General features: G+C 41.9%; 1 protein-coding gene across 1 annotated transcript in view; it reads left to right on the forward strand.

Moving 5' to 3' along the window:
* Positions 1 to 19,967, forward strand: part of DNAH6 (dynein axonemal heavy chain 6) — a 258,559-nt gene that overhangs the window by 135,410 nt on the left and 103,182 nt on the right. Inside the window, exons 46-49 of the mRNA XM_056849234.1 lie at positions 1,932 to 2,055; positions 5,205 to 5,401; positions 7,735 to 7,938; positions 15,702 to 15,827. Of these exons, the coding sequence (XP_056705212.1) occupies positions 1,932 to 2,055; positions 5,205 to 5,401; positions 7,735 to 7,938; positions 15,702 to 15,827 (651 nt within the window). The remainder of the gene's footprint in view (positions 1 to 1,931; positions 2,056 to 5,204; positions 5,402 to 7,734; positions 7,939 to 15,701; positions 15,828 to 19,967) is intronic.

Consider the following 19,967-nt stretch of genomic DNA (forward strand, 5'->3'; position numbering starts at 1 on the left):
ATTCTATGACCTTAGGCAGATCAGGAGAGGGAGGGCACTTTGGCCATCTTCTGGGCATGAAGTATGGGTCACTGGAGGTGTGGGGGGAGGGAGGGAGTTTGGAATTTCCTGCATTGTGCAGGGGGTTGGACTAGATGACCCTGGTGGTCCCTTCCAACTCAAAGATTCTATAAATCAAAGTTTGGCCCTGTGGATTGTTGCCTAGTGCTGCTGTAATTGGGTTGCCTGTGTTAAGCCCATGTGATCTGTTCAGACTAGCAACAAATGTAGCACAGAAATCTGCACAATTTTTTGCCTTGTAGGTAAATGGGTACATTGAGTCAGTACGTCTGATACTTGAAGACATCCCTGTTTGCAAAGAATTAGCCATGAAACAGTCCTCTAATGACAGAAGGCAATTTTGTGGTTAAAAACCTTGCTCTCTGGAGAGAATACTAAAATACTGTTAATATCTGTGCGCCAATACCGCTCTAGTCATGCCAGAATGCACATTTCAATGTGCATCCAGTTGAAAGTAGTGTGGTGTGGTTAAATGAAACTGGCATTCTGATAGGCATGTAAATTTATCTCAATGTGTATCAGAATGTTGATGTCTATCCATACATTATTTTAAATTGGATAAAAATCCAGTTTGTATCCTGTCTCAATTAGTCACCAATGACTATGTGTGATTGGAGTAGTTCAGAGTGCTTGTCCTCAAATATTAGCTTTGGAAATTTTCAGCCCAATTTGGTAGGTTGGTCCTGCTGAATCTGCTACCCAAAATGTGGAAGCCCTTATGAAATATGATGAGCTACAGAGATAGTGTAATTGTGTGGGGGGAAATGTATAGTTTCAAAAACTATGCTTTTAAATAGTTTTTCCCCATTTATTTGTTTCATTGTTCAAAATATAACCTGAGAACACACAGCCAGAGTCTGCACTTTAGATGTCTGAGTATTAAATGTTAAATATTAATCTTAGTGGCCTGTATACTACCAGGTTACTAAGCAAAATTTGAAGCCTTCCTCCAGCCTAAGAAGTCTTCCTCCAACTTAAATGACTCTTCCTTCAACGTGACAGCTGGAGGATGGAACACTTAAGTTGGAAGAAGTCTCCTTAGGGTAGAGGAACTTCCTTCAGCCTATGGGAGGATGAATTGTTACATTAATTACCACAAATGTGGTCTGATAGATAGATAGATAGACAGACAGACAGACAGACTGATTGGTTGGGGATTCAATGCGAGTTCCATTTCTGTCAAGGCAGTTAAAGAGTTAATTTGTGTCAACAGTTAAGTTAGACTCAAGGAGATGATGTAATAACAAATGTCAGTATTCTATTGGCTGGCAAATCGCCATTGCAAACAAGCCTTAAGTCAGGTAGTAGCAATTGTGCTTTATGGCCCTGTTCCTTTGTTAAGACGGAAAGTTTTCTAACTCACTGACACTTTGAATCTCAACCAAAAACATGCTTGTTTCAGCTCTCCTGAGCTGGGACACAGGCAATGGAGTTTAAGCTTCTAGTTACCTGTTAGTGCAAACTAGCACATTTATAGGAAAGTAGTTAGTAAGAATTATTTGTTTTACTCCACGTGTATCCCACCCTATTTAGATAAGTAAAGGATTTTGTTTGATTAAGACAAAAGTCTTTGTCTCTGTTTTGTTGTGTGCTCTGATCTGACTCTTCTGTAACCACAATCACGATTCATCGACTCTGATTTATAACAGAGAGAGAGAGAGAGAGAGAGAAGTGGTATGTAAGTCTCAGGTTCAAAGTCCATCTCAACAGTAGAAATTTTTGAGTGGTCCAGAGGAAGGCATTATCACTTTTAATGTGTCCTGGGTAGAGTGAAGAATAACAAATCTTCTCCTACAGAGCTGTTTTGAAAATGAAGACAATAAAGCATTTGACATATCAATGATGGATGCCATTATTTTTATACTGATTAGGCAGAGCTTGATGCTACAATGGCTACCCTTCGAGATAAACAAAAGAAGCTGAGACAGGTAGAAGAGCAAATTCAAGAATTACAAGACCAGTATGAAAAAAGTGTGAATGAAAAAGAGAGTCTTGGTAAGTAGTTGTTCTGAAGTTGAGGAAAATAGTTTTCAGAATAATCCTTTAGCAGTGTATATTTACTTGCCACGCTGAAAGTTTTGCAGCAGATATGCTTGCCTGATGAATATAACTTGTTCAGTCACTGCAACCTACTCACAAATCAAGTGTCAAATCAGTTCATCTTGCCCTCGATGTTTACCACCCAACTTGAACACCAAACTGGGCAGCTTTGCAGCTGCTCAGTAACCATGGTGGGTAGGTTTCTTGTCTATATTTTGCAGCAGCTTTTTATACCTCTTTAGCATGTGAAATCAGTTTTCACCCAGGGTCATGAAGCTGTGTACAAGATGCTTTCTTCCAACCATAGGTTACATCCTTTCTCCTTCTGTTTTTTTTTTTAAACTGAAAACACACAGAACATGAAGGCAGCCAATTGCAATAGAACAACAAAAAATGGGGGGGGGGACTCAACCAGATAAGTACAGGGAGCGTCAAAGGTTGAGCTATAAACTATAACAAAATAATTATATTTATTACAAGGTGCTCACTATAAATTTGTTAAAAACACAGGGCCTGGCTAGGGTTGCCAGCTCCAGGTTGGGAAATACCTGGAGATTTTGGGGGTGGAGTCTGAGGAGGGCGGGGTTTGGGGAGGGGAGGGGTTCAATGCCATAGAGTCCAATGGCCAAAGGGGCCATTTTCTCCAGGGGAATTGATTTCTATCGCCTGAAGATCAGTTGTAATAGTGGGAGATCTCCAGACACCACCTGGATGCTGTAGCTTCAGACAGTTTGGTAGTCATTAACGTTCAAGCTGTCAGACGGTCTCAGTCAGACACCAGAGAAGTCAAAGCCCTCCCACCAATGAAACTCTTAATAATTCTTTCTTCCAACGGAAGGTGTTTGCCTTTGATATAGGAGTGCATTTAATGCATAAAAAGTAAAGGTCCCCTGTGCAAGCTCCGGGTCATTCCTGACCCATGGGGTGACATCACATCCCAACGTTTCCAAGGCAGACTTTGTTTGCGGGGTGGTTTGCCAGTGCCTTCCCCAGTCATCTTCCCTTTACCCCCAGCAAGCTGAGTACTCATTTCACCGACCTCGGAAGGATGGAAGGATGAGTCAAACCTTGAGCCAGCTACCTGAAACCAACTTCCGTTGGGATTGAACTCAGGTCGTGAGCAGAGCTTTTGACTGCAGTACTGCAGCTCAACACTCTGTGCCACGGGGCTCCTGATTTAATGCATACCTGCATGCAAAAGGCAACTTTGCTATGGTGGACATGGTTCAGCCCAACATCCTGTTCATTGTTCAGCTTCCATAATAGCAACAGCTGATCATGATGGGAACTGAACCTCTGGGTGCTGAAGTGCATCTTATTTTTCCTGCATGGCTAACTAAATCTCAAAATTGTCATGCTGTCTATAGTACTAACAAGTACCTATTCATCATTTGGAGCCCTACGTATGGTGGTGGGTTAAAGATGTACTAAAGGTGATCCCCTGTGCAAGCACCGGGTCATTCCTGACCCATGGGGTGATGCCACATCCCAACATTTACTAGGCAGACTATGTTTATGGGATGGTTTGCCATTGCCTTTCCCAGTCTTCTGTACTTTACTCCCAGCAAGCTGGGTAAACGTTTTACCAACCTTGGAAGAAGGATGGAAGGCTGTGTCATGTTTGAGCCGGCTACTTGAAACCGACTTCCATCGGGACTGAACTCAGGTTGTGAACAGAGCTTTGACTGTAGTAGTGCAGTTTATCACTCTGTGCCACAGGGCTCCTTAAAGATGACCATTTTATTCTCTTACTGTTATCACACAGTAGTGAGAAAAAGAAATTGACTCCTACTTTAAGCATGGCAAATAAAAGGCCGCTTAAAGCTAAAATACCAAGCATTGCTTACTGGGTGTAACTAACGGTTAGACTTCTTCGGAAGATCCTCTTGTATACACAAACCATAAGCATTTGAGGTTGCTTGTATGTCTGAAATGCCAGTAACTTGTTTCACGTTAATAGAGTCTTATCATTGTGAGGATCCGTCCCTGAGGCCCCCGCCTATTTTGCCCCGCGGCCTGGCCAACTCGACCTGGAGGGGGCTTCCTTGGCCTCAGAATGGGCTTCCTGAGAGAAGGCCTTTCCCTCCTCTTCAGCCCCTCGGGCGGTCTCTGCTCAACCGAGCCACTTGCTCCACAGTAGACCGTCGCCCCCGCCACTTCCTCCTCGGCCTCCACCTCCCTCATCGTCATATAGGCCAGGCCCCCTTTCGACCCGCCCCTTCCCCATCCTCCCTTCCTGCTGGACAAGGGCTCCACCAATCGGCCCCTGCCGGCTCCGTCAGCCCGTCCTCCCTCTCAGGTGGGCCGCGGCCCCAACCCAGCTGATTGGCGGCTCCTGCTCCGCCGCCCCCACTCGCGTCTGCCTGGCCCTCTGCCTCCTCCCCGCTTGGCTCCCTCCGAGTCGGGTGAGACCGCGGCCCGGCGGTGCCCCGCAGACCCCGACGCCACCAGGCCGCGTCGCCGTGCTGCTCGGCCCCAGCCCTCCCGGACGGGACGGCGACTTCCCCGGGGCCTTCATGGGCCGCGGAGCAGTCGGCCCCACCCCTTCGCCCCGGTCTTCCCGCCTGGTAAGGCCGCCGCCGGGCAGTCCCGCATCTGGGGCTGGCCCGGGCGCGGGACAATCATTGTCTTGGGGCATCGTTTTCATAAATGCTTTGAAGACTGACATTTCCAGGTGGCAATTAGAGAACAGCAGTACAGTGAACAAATTAGTGGAAGAGTTAAATCTTTGCAGGAATATCTGAGAGGGTGCTTTTGCTTCTGATCTTTCTACCTGCGAAGAGCTATTATACCTGTATTTTAGATAAACTAATTCTGGAGAGACTTACTTCAATTCATAGAAACCCAGGGAACAAAAGAGAATTGCAATAAGTTAGACTGGAAGCTGTCTGCAAATAATTTGTACCTACAAGTCTGGTTTCTCTTAACGTAGATTCACTAGGAAAAATTTCACTGTGAAAGCTTTTGTGAGATTTACTTCTAATTGGGGTCACTCAATCCTTTGTTAGTTCAAAAAAACCCCCAAAAGAATGGTTTGCCAAGAACAAAAATGTTTGTTTTAAAACCAGCAATGACCACATACCAGTAATGTTCTTACTTCTTAGCAAGGACCATGGCGCTGACTCAAGCGCGTCTTACTCGAGCTGGGAGGCTCACTGCTGCGTTAGGAGATGAACAGGTCCGGTGGGAAGAGAGTATTTTGAATTTTGAAGCCGAGATTTCAAACATCATTGGAAACGTGTTCATAGCTGCAGCTTGTGTCGCCTATTATGGAGCTTTTACGGCGCTGTATAGACAATTGGTGAGTAAAGAAAAATCACAGTCCTTTCTCCCTTTTATGAATATATGGATGTTATTTCATTGTTAAAAATGGTATATATCATAGACACTGTTGTGCATTTCTTGGCAAAACGGGCAGCCCATTCCTGAGGGGGAAGGGTGGATCCGCGGCAGCTGGGAGCAGCGCAACCACGCCACCTGCTCAGAGGCTTCCCGGCTGCCGCGGAGCAAAAAAAGCCTTTTTTAAAAGTTAAAAAAGGGGACTATCTCCCACATTGAGGCTGTGCCACCAAAAAAAGGTGGCACAGCCCCGCCACTGCTCAAGGGAGTGTTCCAGGGCAAAAGGGGCTAGCAAGCTGACTATCATCAGCCATGCCCCTTGGGACACCCCGGGAATGCCCCTCAACCCTGTCACAACCTTTCCCTTCCTGGAAATCCCTGCCGACGTGGCTGCACTGGTGGCAGGGGCCGGCAGAGCTCCACAGCTTCCAGATGCTGGCATGTTTGTCCACACGCTGGCTTAGGTGCCACCTTATTCTGGTTGCACCTGTGCCAGCACAGGGTCACCCCAGCTCCTATGGAGCTTGCCCCCACCCCAGGAATGTGCTCTTCATCTGCCAAATAAATGTAAAAAAGGCTCGTCACATTAGGCAAATGGAAGCCTAGTCCCTTTGCTTCAGCTGAATGCCCCTGTTCTTTGCTGCCAGTGGCTGAGAGTGACTTACCAATATCAGCTTTCCTCTGCAAAGTACGCACTCATTTTCAGTGGCCCACATATAGCAGGAGGAAACTCGTGTGCAAATGGGTGCCGTACACCCATGGGAAGCGTTTGTACAGATACGTGATCTCCCTGGAACTGAAATGACACATGTGCTGCCCTGTTCATGGAACACAATGTTGCTGATCGTCTGTTCAATGGAAGGTAAGGGGCATAGAATATCCCTCTCCCCCACATGCCTTGAACAGATGATTGATGTCATTCAAACTGCATGATCAAAGCAGTGCATATGCAGCCCCTATTTCTGGATCATTCTTTTTAGCCTTGGGAAACACATTTCCACTGGTACAGATCTTTCCTCCTGTTGGGTCAGCAAGAGCTACTATTTCCTTCATATGCTGAAAAGTGTTGCCATGTGCAGTCAGAACACGCATCTTCCCTAGATATATAGTCTGCTTGAACGTGGCCTTTCCGGTTGGAGCCTGCACCAAAATAACCCAGTGTAGGGAAGCAACCTTCCGTTGCGTTTTGGCCTGAGTATGGATTTGCTAGCTTAGGCTTAACACTTGCTAGAAGAAACCCTCACCTTTTAAGCAGTGGCATGCACACCAGTAGTCACAGTCTGAAACTGACAGGGCAATCCTAAGCAGAGGAGCACTCTTCTAAGAATAAAAATTCAGTAAGGATATTTGGGGGAATTACAACGTTAGTGAAATGAATAAACTTTACTCAGATATTTATACAGGGAGCTATTTTTTCATTTGTTGTAAAAATAGTAAAAAAAAAGTGTACAGTATTAAAAAGGAATATTTAAAAAAGGAAGTCTACAAAAGTGAAGAGATTTTTCCGAGCTGATTTATTGCAATTAAGCCCTTCTTGTTTCTCTACATGAACAGTTACTCTCATGAACAGTTACTCTCCATCAGGCGCTCTTTGTCACATGAAACTATGGCCATTTATGCTTGGTAATTAGCAGCGTGTTCCAGGCTGAATTGCCCCACATATTTTTTTTAGTTTTTCACGCTGAACTGTCATTCAGGAAGTGACTGCGAAGCCGGCGCATACCTGCTTCGCATTTCTTAAGAGCCCATTTAACGCAACCTTTTGTGTTTGTTCCACCACCACCCCCGCCTCAAAGAATCCCCTCAAGGAAGCATGCAAAATCACAACTGCACGTTAGCTATGCAAACGACCGTTGCTAATGGAAGGAACAAAGGAGCAGGGGGTGGAATTTCTCCTTTTGCATCGAGACCGTGAATAGGCATTTTAAAGGTCGCATTTTAAAAAAGAGCTTTGAACGAGCATCAAAACTGACCCTGCATAAATGGCCTATGTGCGTTTCCCCTAATAATGTTTGCCTCTGGGACATGATCCAGACACTCTCAAAGAATCCTTCTCAAAGCAGACCACTCCTTCTGTCCCAAACCTCCCTGAGACATTTCTCCCTCAGACTACCCTGTCATGTTATAGGAGCTTAGCCACTTGTCTGGGGTCAGGGAGGGTTGCACAGTTGATTAACAGCACTCAGCATTCTTCGTGCTCATACAGCCTCAGGCATTTATGGACAGCCGTATTACTCTATTTTATATACTTTGAAAAATAATCCTCCCATTCATCATTTCGTTCCTTCGCCTCAGCTAATAGATTGCTGGATCAAGCAATGTCAGAGTCTAGACATTCCTATTAGTTCTGACTTCAGCCTTATAAATATTTTGGGAGACCCTTATGAAATTCGGCAGTGGAACACTGATGGACTGCCGCGTGACTACGTATCCACTGAGAATGGCATTCTTGTTACTCGGGGTCGACGATGGCCACTCATGATTGACCCCCAAGATCAGGCAAGTACTCATTTAAAAAAACACTGTGGTTTCTTTTCTCAAAAAATCATTGCAATTATACTGCAAACATTGTATGTTTTTACCACCAACATAGTCCCAGCAGAGCATGGTGTTACATGGAATTTTTGCAAAATTGTTAGGATATCACTGTAGGAAGGGGCCGTGGCTCAGTGGGAGAACATCTGCTTGGCATGCAGAAGGTCCCAGATTCAATCCCTGGCATCTCCAGTTAAAGGGAATAGGCAAGAAGGTGATGTGAGAGACCCCTGTCTGAGACCCTAGAGAGCCGCTGTGGTCTGAGTAGACAATACTGACTTTGATGGACCAAGGGTCTGATTCAGTACAAGGCAGCTTCATGTGTTCATATGTGAAGAAAGTTGCCTCCACCATGTTATGACAGTGTTAGTATTTTATAGTAGTCAAAAAGGGCAAGAGTCCAGTAGCACCTTAAAGACTAACAAAAATATTTTCTGGTAGGGTATGAGCTTTCGTGAGCCACAGCTCACTTCTTCAGATACAGCTAGAATGTGAATCCATCGGTCTTTAAGTAGAGGAATAGTATGTAAATGTGAATAGCAGGCTTGATGGGATTAAGTGTGTTATGCAGAAGAGTCTGTGATGTCCAGGGGAGAGATGGGTGTGGAGAAATCAGCATTGGTAATGGGCCATGAATGCAAGGTCTTTATTCAGGTAAATGCATTGACTTTAGTTTGAATATCAACTGTAATTCAGCAGTTTCTCTTTCCAATCTCCCTTTAAAATTCCTTTGTAAGAGAACTGCTACTCTTAAATCTGCAACAGAATGTCCTGGAAGGTTGAAATGTTCACCCACTGGTTTTTGAATATTGTGGTTTCTGATGTCAGACTTATGTCCATTTAATCTTTGTCTAAGAGACTGACCTGTTTGTCCAATGTAGATTGTGGAAGGGCATTGCTGGCATAAATCACATTAGAAGATGAGCAGGAATATGAACCTGAGATAGTATGGCTGACATTGGTGGGTCCAGAGATGGTGTTTATGCCATTACATGCCAGTTCTCTTACAAAGGAATTTTAAAGGGAGATTGGAAAGAGAAACTGCTGAATTACAGTTGATATTCAAACTAAAGTCAATGCATTTACCTGGGCTGAATAAAGACCTTGCATTCATGGCCCATTACCAATGCTGATTTCTCCACACCCATCTCTCCCCTGGACATCACAGACTCTTCTGCATAACACACCTAATCCCATCAAGCCTGCTATTCACATTTACATACTATTCCTCTACTTAAAGACCGATGGATTCACATTCTAGCTGTACCTGAAGAAGTGAGCTGTGGCTCACGAAAGCTCATACCCTACCAGAAAATATTTTTGTTAGTCTTTAAGGTGCTACTGGACTCTTGCCCTTTTTGACTACTGCAAACAGACTAACGCGGCTACCCACTGTGAATTAGTATTTTATGGCTACCATACTGTAGTTCTTTTTCAGTATGTTCTCTGTTATAGCAAAGAGAATGGGATTAAGATCATTTTTATTGTTTGAATGATCTGTATGATTTCCAGTAATCAAATGGTAACATTACAATAAAATAAATAACATCACAATGTAGGACAGAAGCTCTGCCCAAGCTACACAAACTTGTTTACTCAAGACAGCACACAAAACGTATCTAACAGTAGGCAGTCGAGAAATTTTCAGGTCCAGAAAAAGGAGTGAAAGAAAGGCCCTGATCATGAAATTCAGCCAGCATTAGCCCAAGGTCACCCAGCAGGCTTCTACATCCTGCACAAGTTGTATTTCTGAAGTTACATTCAAGGGCAGCCCCACATAATGTGTGTGACAGTAGTCCAGTCTGAAGGTTACAGAAGCATGGATCAGTGTGGCCAGGTCAGCACAGAGGCAGGAAGCAAAGAGAGCTTACATAAAAGGCAGTCTTAACAAACTCACCAACCTGTTTTTCAAAAAGCAGGGCTAGGTCCATGAATACCCCCAAACGCTCTATTTAAGTTGACAGAATTAGTTTACCCCCCCATCTAGAGTGAGCGAATCCATCCCTTTAAGAACATTTGTTTGTTTTTTCAGCCTCACCTCCCTCTTCTCTATGTTCAGTTTCAGCCCGTTCACCTCTTATCCTTCTGACCATGGTACCAGTTGAAAACAGAAATAGCTGCATCTGGAAGTTCAGACAAAGAAATATACAGCTGGGTGTCCTCAGCATGTTGGTGGGGAGCCATTTCCTAGACATCAAATAATTTCATTCAGGGGTCGAATATAAGTTTTGCAACATTAGTGGGAGTCACCGAACTACACAGGAGTTCTGATAGTGCTGAGTCAGCCTCTCTGAAGGAAACTGTCTCCCATCAATTGAACAGAAAGGACCGAAACCAGTCGAGGGCAATGTCAGACACTTTAAAGCCCTTGTTCTAATCAGTTCAACAGAACAGTACGGTTAAATGTATTTGAGTTCAGCAGACAGATCTAACAAATTACCCTCGTCTGTTTCAACCAGACGATCGCCTGCCAGCTTAACTCAAACTGTCTCTGTCCCAAAGCCAGGCTGAAAACCTTATTGAAATAGTTCAAGGGAAGAGTCCTCATCCACTTTGCTCTGCCACCACCCATTCCTGTCACCTTGCCCATGAAAAGCAGATTTATAGCCAATTAATGATTTTCTTCATCCAGAGAGTTTTGTCAAGAGAGGTTGCGCAATCACCTTTTTTCAGTTCCCTTGTACAAAAAAAAAAAATAGTGGACCAGAGAAACGTTCATTATCCTGGCTATCAGAGTTCTTAATTTTTCCCAGGAAAGCTTTGACCAGCCAAGAGAAGCTAGGATCCAGTTTACTTCTGATTGCTTTTACAGTCCCAAGGATCCTGTCAACATCAGTCGGGGTAATTGATATGAAAGGATCCTTATTTATTTAGTTAGTGTGCCCTCCTTCTGCCCTGTTTAGGGGCCCCAAGGCAGCTCCCAGCAGTTCGAAACACAATTTAAAGTATTTAAAACGCAGAAACACAAAGGACGCAATAAACGCACAATAAAAGCAGAACACACTGCCAACAGCAGTTATCAGTTGTTTGGTCCAAAGGCCTTTCAGAACAGGAATGGTTTCATTTTTCTTCAGAAGGCCAGGAGAGTGAGTTCCAGCCTCATCTCCTATGGGAGGGAGTTCTGTAACCTGGTGTTCCATAACCTGCCAAAAATCCCCTCAAGGAGTTCATACTAGTGTGCCCCAACTGCAGTGGTGGATTTTCATTTCCTTTTGCCTTGTGGCTTGTTTTGGGGTTGTGCAGTATATGAAACTGATCCTCCCCAGAGTCATGGATGGTTAGACCATGTAATTAAATGATGCTGGGGGTGTGGGGGGGAGCCTACGACTCCCATAACGCTGCATGGTATTGTATAATTTATTGCGGCCCTTGACCAGTATTACAAAATTAAAACATCATTAAAACAACAATAGTTCAATACAACAGAAAAATAGCTACATGGACATTTGAGCTAGTCCAATGGGTTTAAAACTCCACATCAGCTTTAATATCATTTCCCCATGTCTTACATATCCCAAGCCAGAATTTAGCGACTTGTCTGGATACCCACCATAACGCTGCATGAAAATGTACATGCGTGAAAATAACATTGATAAAATGGATGTAGACGATCTTCATATCTTGTAAAAATACAGATTGTATTTGATGATATTAAAACCAAGTAATATATTCCTTCAGTTCTTCATATTCCTTTAGGACACATTTATTATCCTTCCATACCAATGAATCTTGATAAGTAAAAAATTGTATTGGTCTCAATGGTCTCAATGTTAACATCTCTTGCGTAGAGATCCATAAAGGTGTTCTAGGTTCCAGCAAATGTTTATATTTTAGCCAAATTTTGATTATTGAAGATTTAACAGTGTGATGCTGAAAAATCTTGTGAAGTTTAAGTTTGTCATACCATAAATAACCATGCCACCCATACCTATTGTCAAAACCTTCCAAGTCCAACAATCGATTATTTTTTAATTGTATCCAATCTTTTAGCCATACTAAAGCTGATGCTTCCGCATATAGTCTGAAATTTGGTAAAGCAAATCCTCCTCTTTCTTTAGAGTCAACCAAGTATTTATAGGCAATTCTAGACTTTTTCCCTTGCCATATAAAGTTAAGCAAGTCCTTTTTCCAAACTTCAAAGTATCTAGATTGTTCCACTATTGGTAAAGCCTGAAATAGAAAAAGTAACCTTGGTAAGATATTCATTTGAGTTACTGAAATGCGACCCAACAATGAAATGTTTTTATTGGACCATGATAACATATCTGTTTTAACAGATTCCTAAAGTTTCACATAGTTATTCTCCAGTAAGTCCTTATTTTTATTTGTAATCCAAGTGCCTAGATATTTGAGCTTGTTAGTTTTCTCCCATCCTGTAGTAACCAAAAAGTCTTTTTGTTCTTCTTTTGAAAGATTTTTAAATAAAGTTTGAGTCTTGTCTTGATTTATCTTAAAACCGGAGACTTCTCCATATTGCTTCAATAGTTCTAATAGGTAATTTACAGATTGATTCGGATCAGTCAAAATAAGAAGTAAATAATCTGCAAAGGCTCTCAGTTTAAATTCTTGTTTATTTACTTTCAAACCTTGAATTGCTTCTGTTTCCCGGATCTTACAACATAAAGTTTCCAAAGTCAAAATAAAAAGCAGAGGAGATAACGGACATCCTTGTCTGGTTCCTTTTTGTATTTCACAACTTTCTGATGTTGATTCATTTACTAATATTTTAGCTTTTTGTGTATTATATAGCATCCACCTTGTCCCAGAATTCATTTTTTCCAACACTTTTTTCATATATCCCCAAGAAACCATGTCAAAAGCTTTCTCTGCATCCAAAAAAACAAAAGCTGCTTTATGTTGATTATTCTGCTCATAGTTCTCAATCGCATCCAATAAGATCCTCAAATTATCTTTTATCTGTCGTCCAAGAAAAAATCCCGCTTGATCTTCATGAATCAAAGATGTTATAGATTGCTTCAAACGGTTAGATAAAATAGAAGCATATATTTTGTAATCCACATTTAAAAGCGATATTGGTCTATAATTCATCACTTTTTCCATGTCTCTTCCAGTCTTATGAATCAGGGATATATAGGCATGTGACCATGTCTCTGGAGATAATCCTGTGTCTAAAATTGTATTACATACCTGCAAAAGAGAATTCTTCAAGTTCTCCTTAAATGTCCTATAAAATAAAGCTGTAATTCTGTCTGGGCCAGGTGTTTTGTCTGTCTTTTGTTTCATTATTGCATCTTCTATTTCTACCATTGTGATTGGTGCATCCAAATTTTTTTGCTGTTCAGAGGATAGCTTACTGACCTTCACATTACCCAAATATTTATCCATTTTTCCCCCGGAGATCTTGTCTTTTTGATATAATTTCGTATAAAATAATTCAAATTCTTTCAATATATCTGTTGTTGTATAAACCGGTCCTTTTGTCGTCTGTATTTTGCTAATTATCTTTTTCTGCATGGAGTCTCTTAATTGACTTGCCAAAAGTTTGCCTGGTCGATTTGCATGTTCAAAATATCTCTGTTTTGCATATTTCATATTTTTATTCATTTCTTCCATAATCACCAAATTTAGTTGGTGTTTGACTACCTTAATTTTTGTCTCTATCTTTCCTCTGATCTTCTTGTATTTCCAAAATAAGTTTTTGTTCTAAATTTTGTAATTCCCAAAGTATGTCATTCGTTTGTTGCAATTGTTTTTTCTTCCATGCAGTATTCTTCTGAATCATATATCCTCTTAGCACAGCCTTAAAAGCATCCCATACAATATTCAAGTTAGTTTCTCCATTCATATTAATTCGAAAATGATCCTCAATAATGTCCTGGATTTCTTTCCTTGTTCTTCCATCTCTCAATAGTCTATCATTAAGCCTCCATCTGAATGCTTGTCTATTGTGCCACTCAAAAGCGACCGGGTTATGATCTGAAAAAGTCCTCGGTATTATTTGCACCTTTCGCAATTGGGTAAAAACAGATTTACTCGCCCATATCATATCTATTCTGGAGTGTGAGTTGTGTCTTGCGGAATAAAAGGTGTATTCTTTAGCTGTAGTATTCATTGTCCTCCAAATGTCCTGTATTTTAAGTTCCTCAGTTAATTGTGAATTTTTTTTAGGCAAACTGCCTTCTCTTTCTTCCTTTGCCGTTGATTTCTTATCTAATGTGCAGTCTGTAACTCCATTAAAATCGCCCATCAGCAATATTTGTTCTTCTGCATATTGCAATAAAATGTCATATAGTTGCTTATAGAATTGTGCTTTCCCCTCATTTGGAGCGTATATCCCTACAATAAAAGTTTTTTGTCCACATATCTTGGCTCGTACCAATAAATTCTGCCCTCTTCATCCTTGTATACCAATTCTGGAGCAAACATAAATCACCTTTTCAACGAATGTTGTTAGATAATAATGAACATTTAATATCAAAAATGTATAAGATGTTATTGATTTTGTATACAGAACAAGACCAAGTTAAACCAACGATGATATCTTGGGCACAGACCTTGGGACATGATATTCACATGTACAAATGGGAAAGACTTTGGACAAAAGATATGAAACATATATGTTCACAATCATTGAGAGAGAATATATATAAAATGATTTATAGATGGTACTTAACGCCAAAGCAATTAGCCAAAATGTATGGAAATATGTCACTAAACTGTTGGAAATGTCAAGAAGAAATGGGTTCTTTTCATCATGTTTGGTGGCTATGTGAGAAGGCAAAAAACTTTTGGGACATGATTTACAATGAATTAAGGTTGATATTACAACAAAACCTCCCTAAAACACCGGAGATGATCTGTTAAGAATAATACCGGATTCCATAGTGACTCAGAGATCTTTTTTGATACATGCCACTACGGCTGCTAGACTGGTGTATGCTAAGAAATGGAAAACAACTGAGATACCAGATAAGACCGATTGGATAAATAAAATGATGGAACTAGCTGAAATGGCTAAACTTACAGCATTAATAAATCAAAAAGAAGATATTGAATTTGTGGCAGAATGGGAGGCATGGACAAAATATTGTAAGGATTAATTCAAATGTGATATTAAGGGATATATTTTGATCTAATTCGAATTTGTTGATATAATTGAGAGATGCAAATAGTTAATTATATTTATATGATAAAGATATAGGTGATTTACTATAAAGAATTAGACAATAAATACAAATAGAGTAATAATGATAACAAATGGATAGAGGAGGGGAGGGGGGAAGTCAAAGATATAGATGATAGTTAAAAGACAAGAAAGAATTTGATATATTATATAATTTGTTAACGGATATTTGTAACTGAATATGAACTAATTTGGAAAAAATAAAAACTTTATTAAAAAAAAAAAGATAAAATGGATGTAGACAAACACCGAAACGTAAGACTTTAAAAAAGTGTATTTATAAATAACTAACTGGTTTGCTCACTGTTCAGTTTTGAACAGCTGGCAGCAGAGTGTTGTGCAGCAGGGACAGGTCTGTTGGGGGAAGTAGGACTCCCTTCGGAATTGGTCACCTCTCTTCCCACTCAATCGCTGTTGTTAGCCAACATCACCGCTGGTGCATGGGAAGGATTAGGTCGAACTGGGAAGTCTGCACGACGCCCTGTGATTGTGGAATTCATTTGGCTGAAACGTTTTAATTAGCTTTCTAGTGTGCCCCATCACTCCCGCTTGTACTAAACCGTTATTTTCTTTGATGCAACAGGCAAATCGTTGGATAAGAAACAAAGAAGCAAAAAGCGGTTTAAAGATAATTAAGCTAACAGATACGGGTTTCCTGCGTACTTTGGAGAATGCTATTCGTCTGGGATTACCCGTTCTTCTAGAAGAGGTTTGCATCTTTTTGCATGAAAATATTTTCACCATGTTTTTTTCCTCTTGTACATATAGCTACTGGAGGGAAGGCAGCATGGTACAGCCCGATCTCGTCAGATCTTGGAAGCTAAGCAGGGTCAGCCCTGGTTAGTATTTGGATGGGGGACCACCAAGGAGTACCTGGGCTGATATGCAGAGGAAGGCACTGGCAAACCACCTCTATTAGTCTCTTGCCATGAAAACCCCATAAGGGGTCGCCATAAGTCGGCTGCGACTTGACAGCACTTCACACACACACACACACAGCTACTAGCCATACTCCACAGAAGTTGATTGCCTGCCCAGAGCTCCACACATACAGTCACTTCCTTGTTCTCTTTTGTTAGAAGACAAGAACCTTGACTCATCCGATAGCAAATACTGACTCACACACAGGACGTTTCTCTTCCAGTAGAACATTATAGGAAGCCCATGTGAGTGTGGGGCTCTGGATCGTGGCTGCTAGTTTTAATGGATCTAAGTTATAGTATTAACACTGATTTTCTTTGCTCACAGTCTGCATTAACTGCCATTGGTACAAATAAAGCCATAAGAGGGTCATACTGAAAGTCAAACTGTATTACCAGCTTTGGATGCAAACTGGAAGCAAAAGTCATTTTTGTGTTTCTTTTTTCATCAAATCTAAAGTAAGGACTGAGGGAATGCCCACTTTTGTGCCATCTCTCTGGCAGCAGATCCTTCAGGACCTCCAAGTAATAGGTTGCTCTCAGGCTGAAACTAAATGTCATATGTTACATGGGTCGGGACACATCCCAACTCAGTGGCACGAAGAAGAACAGGGTATCTTACCATAACAGCGCTCTGATTGGTTCCAGAGTGCTTTAGGGAGGGGTTTCCCTCCCACGCTGTTTTTGCCAGCAGAAACAGCCGCGGGGGTTGCCTCTTTCTCTGGCTCCAGGTGTCCTAGGACAAACGCCCTCTTCCCCCCTTGAAGCACTCCAGAGCAGAGTGGAGCACTGTTAAGGTAAGATCCTCTGTTCTTCTGTGTGACAGTGAGTTGTGACAGGCATCCATGACCTGATACATAAGATCTAGTTCATGCCTCAGTCTTCCCTTTATCCACTGTTAAACAAGCAAGCACATGAATTTATTCATTTAAAACGTTTATTGGCTGCCTTTTTACCTTGCAAAAGTCAAAGCAGTTTACAGTGTAAATAGAACATAAAACAAAAAAATACATAAAACACATAAAAGGCGATTAGTTAAGATCACAATTTAAAACTGCCAATAAGTAGAAAAACTCAACTACAATGTTATGTGGATCTGCTGAAGGGCCCCTCAGCAAATCACACAGAACATTGTACCTAAGGCAGGAATTGTATGTGGTTGCCTGCAATCCAAAATAGCAACAAGTTCTTATAACATCTTCTTGCAAGCTCTTAGCAGCATCTTGGGTTGCCCATGAAAGCCCAAATGTCAACTGAGATCATACCAGTTTTTGTCGTGAGATCTCAGCCACCATTTTGGCTTGCTAGGCAACCCCCCAACAAGAGCTGAATGGGAGAGGGAAGGGGGGGAGCAGTGGGGGGAGGGAAAAGGAGCCAGTGTGGAGGGGGGGAGTAGAAGCAGCATGGGTAAGGTGGCAGCAGTGGGGGAGGGGAAATCTCATCCCCCTTGAGTCCTCCCATATGCCCATCGCTTGTAAAGTTCTTAAAACCAACATTCATCGCTACCAGTGCCATGAAAGATGGTCATTTGAGTCATTGGGTGGGATGGGTTTCTTGTTAGGCTCTGGTGCTCTTAAAATGTTTAGCTGTAACAAAGAGTTCTTTGGGCCTTGGCTTCTTTCATTAGCTGCAGCAAAATGTCAAGCTAAATTGCCAAAGAACTGAGATTAATCATAACTGAAATCTAAAGAACTGCGGCTGTTTTCCACAATCACTGCCTCTCAGTGTCCTCTGTGATGATTGGCTATCAGTTTTGGTTATGTCAGGCTGTAGACATTTTGTTTTGGGTTTTACATTATACACTTTTGTTCTCTACTATGATCTTTCTCTGGTGAAGTCATTAAATACATCTAAAACTCCACAAATAAAACATTCTGCTGCGGTTTCTGAAACCCCATCTAACCTTCAACCTAAGAGTACTGGTGGGCTTTATTATATGTTTTGTTGTTTAATACAAATGCTTATAGCACTTTAATGTAAATGCATAGCATTTATAGCACTTTCTGAGAATTTAAAACACTTTGCATAGTTGGTCACAGCAAGCTTTACAATAGTCCTGCATATTTGGCAACATTATTATCCCCACATGGCAGAGGAGGAGAGAGACTTTAAATACGATGATTTGACTGACCAATGCCACCATGTGGCTGAGATGATATTTGAACCAGGGACTTTTTGGATTACTGCTCAGGTCTTCAGCCACTATACTAAAGTAGTTCATGTCAGTTTGTGTACATTTATTATGGTGCCCAGTCTTATTACTGGGACTATTTTAGCTTTGATATATCAGCTGATTATTGCACCGGACTATAAAGGAGTAAAACTAACCATACGAGGAGGAATGTTAAAGAATACTCAAAATTGTGTGAACCTGGATTCATATAAAGGGGGGGTGGAGCAGATGTTAATGGTCCCTTATGCATGGGTACATGACCTAATGTTCACCCCTGGACTAACTCGGTTGTTCCTTGGAGTTATGCATGAGTTTACTGTCCCTCAGAGATGACCTCTCACCCAGCCCTCGCAAAGACCGGGTATTCCCGTTGCTGTTAAATACCAATTCTTTTATCTCTCCTGAGATCAGCCCAGGTCAAATGGTCCTCCTCTCCATGCATAAGCCAAAGTGTGGGACAGGGGAGCTTGGCAGGTGACGTTTTCTCACAGTAAGCACTACAGCCAATTACAAGGCAGCATTTCAAGGGGCAAGGACTCAGATGCTTTCTGGTTTTACGTCTCCCAGCCGGAGATATTTGTGAGTAGATTGGTCACAAAAAATGGGTTTTAAAATTATGCTTGGGTTCCTTCCCCCATTCCATTCCTTTTAAAGAGCTCCTTTGTTAAATGCTTTTTAACACGGCACTTGGGTTTCCGGGGGGGTGGGGGGTGGAGAGGGGAATTGGATGTTTTTCTCATAGTCACAGCCAATTACTTAGCAGCATTTTCAAGGGGCGGAGACTCACGCAGAAGGACTTGAGCATGGTGATTGTGCTGGTGCATAGCTTTTTTACAGAAAAGTGTAGGAAGAGCGAGCATTAAGCTCCAGGTAAAACTCCCATGCATAAACGACCAATATTGCATGACATCAATCATTGTTGGTCTTGGCTAACCAGGCTAAAGGTCTTGGTGTTATATTGGGTGGCTCAATGTAAATGTCAGCTCAGTGTGTGGCAGTGTGATGGGGAGGGGATGGGGAGGAGCAAATTCCACATTAGGGATTGCTAGGACAGGGATTGAAAATAAAGCACCGGTGTTGTATGGATGTGTGGATCAGCCACATTTGGAATAGTGTACAGTTCTGGCTGCTCCAGCTCAGAAAATGATATCATAGAGCAGAAAGGGAACCAAAACACGAGATGCAGAAGTTGAAAGTACCTTCCCTAGCCTTCGGGTCTTTTAGTTGAAAGGGAGGGTGTATTATGGTCGTTAATAAAATTATTGGATAGAAAGTGGATAAAGAACTTCCTCCTGCCCCCCCAATAATAAAACATCATGGGTTCATCTAGTGAACTGATGGAAACTAGATTCAGAAAGAGGGGGGGAGGAAGTACATGTAATTAATTCATTGCATTCACTCACATGAGATGGGGTGATGGCCACTAGCTGAGGCCTCTTTAAAAGGAGACCTGACAACATCATGGAGGACAGATCTATCAATGGCTGTAAGTCATGACAGTTCAATGGAAATTCCATGTTCAGAGCATAGCTTTGACTATCAATTGATTTTGGTCCCAGCAGTCCGGGGCTCTTGTATTCATTGCCCTGTTTATTGGCCTCTCAGAGGCCTCGGAATGGCCGCTGTGGAAAAGAGGGATCGGCTTGAGAGACCCTTTGGTTTGATCTAGTAGGAGTCATCTTCCTTCCATTCCTAGTTCTTTGGTTCACCCTAACGCTAACCCTGTTCATGCAAAACAAAACAAAACAGCATTGTT

This window comes from Euleptes europaea, chromosome 4, assembly GCF_029931775.1.
Source record: "Euleptes europaea isolate rEulEur1 chromosome 4, rEulEur1.hap1, whole genome shotgun sequence".
Classification (NCBI taxonomy): domain Eukaryota; kingdom Metazoa; phylum Chordata; class Lepidosauria; order Squamata; family Sphaerodactylidae; genus Euleptes; species Euleptes europaea.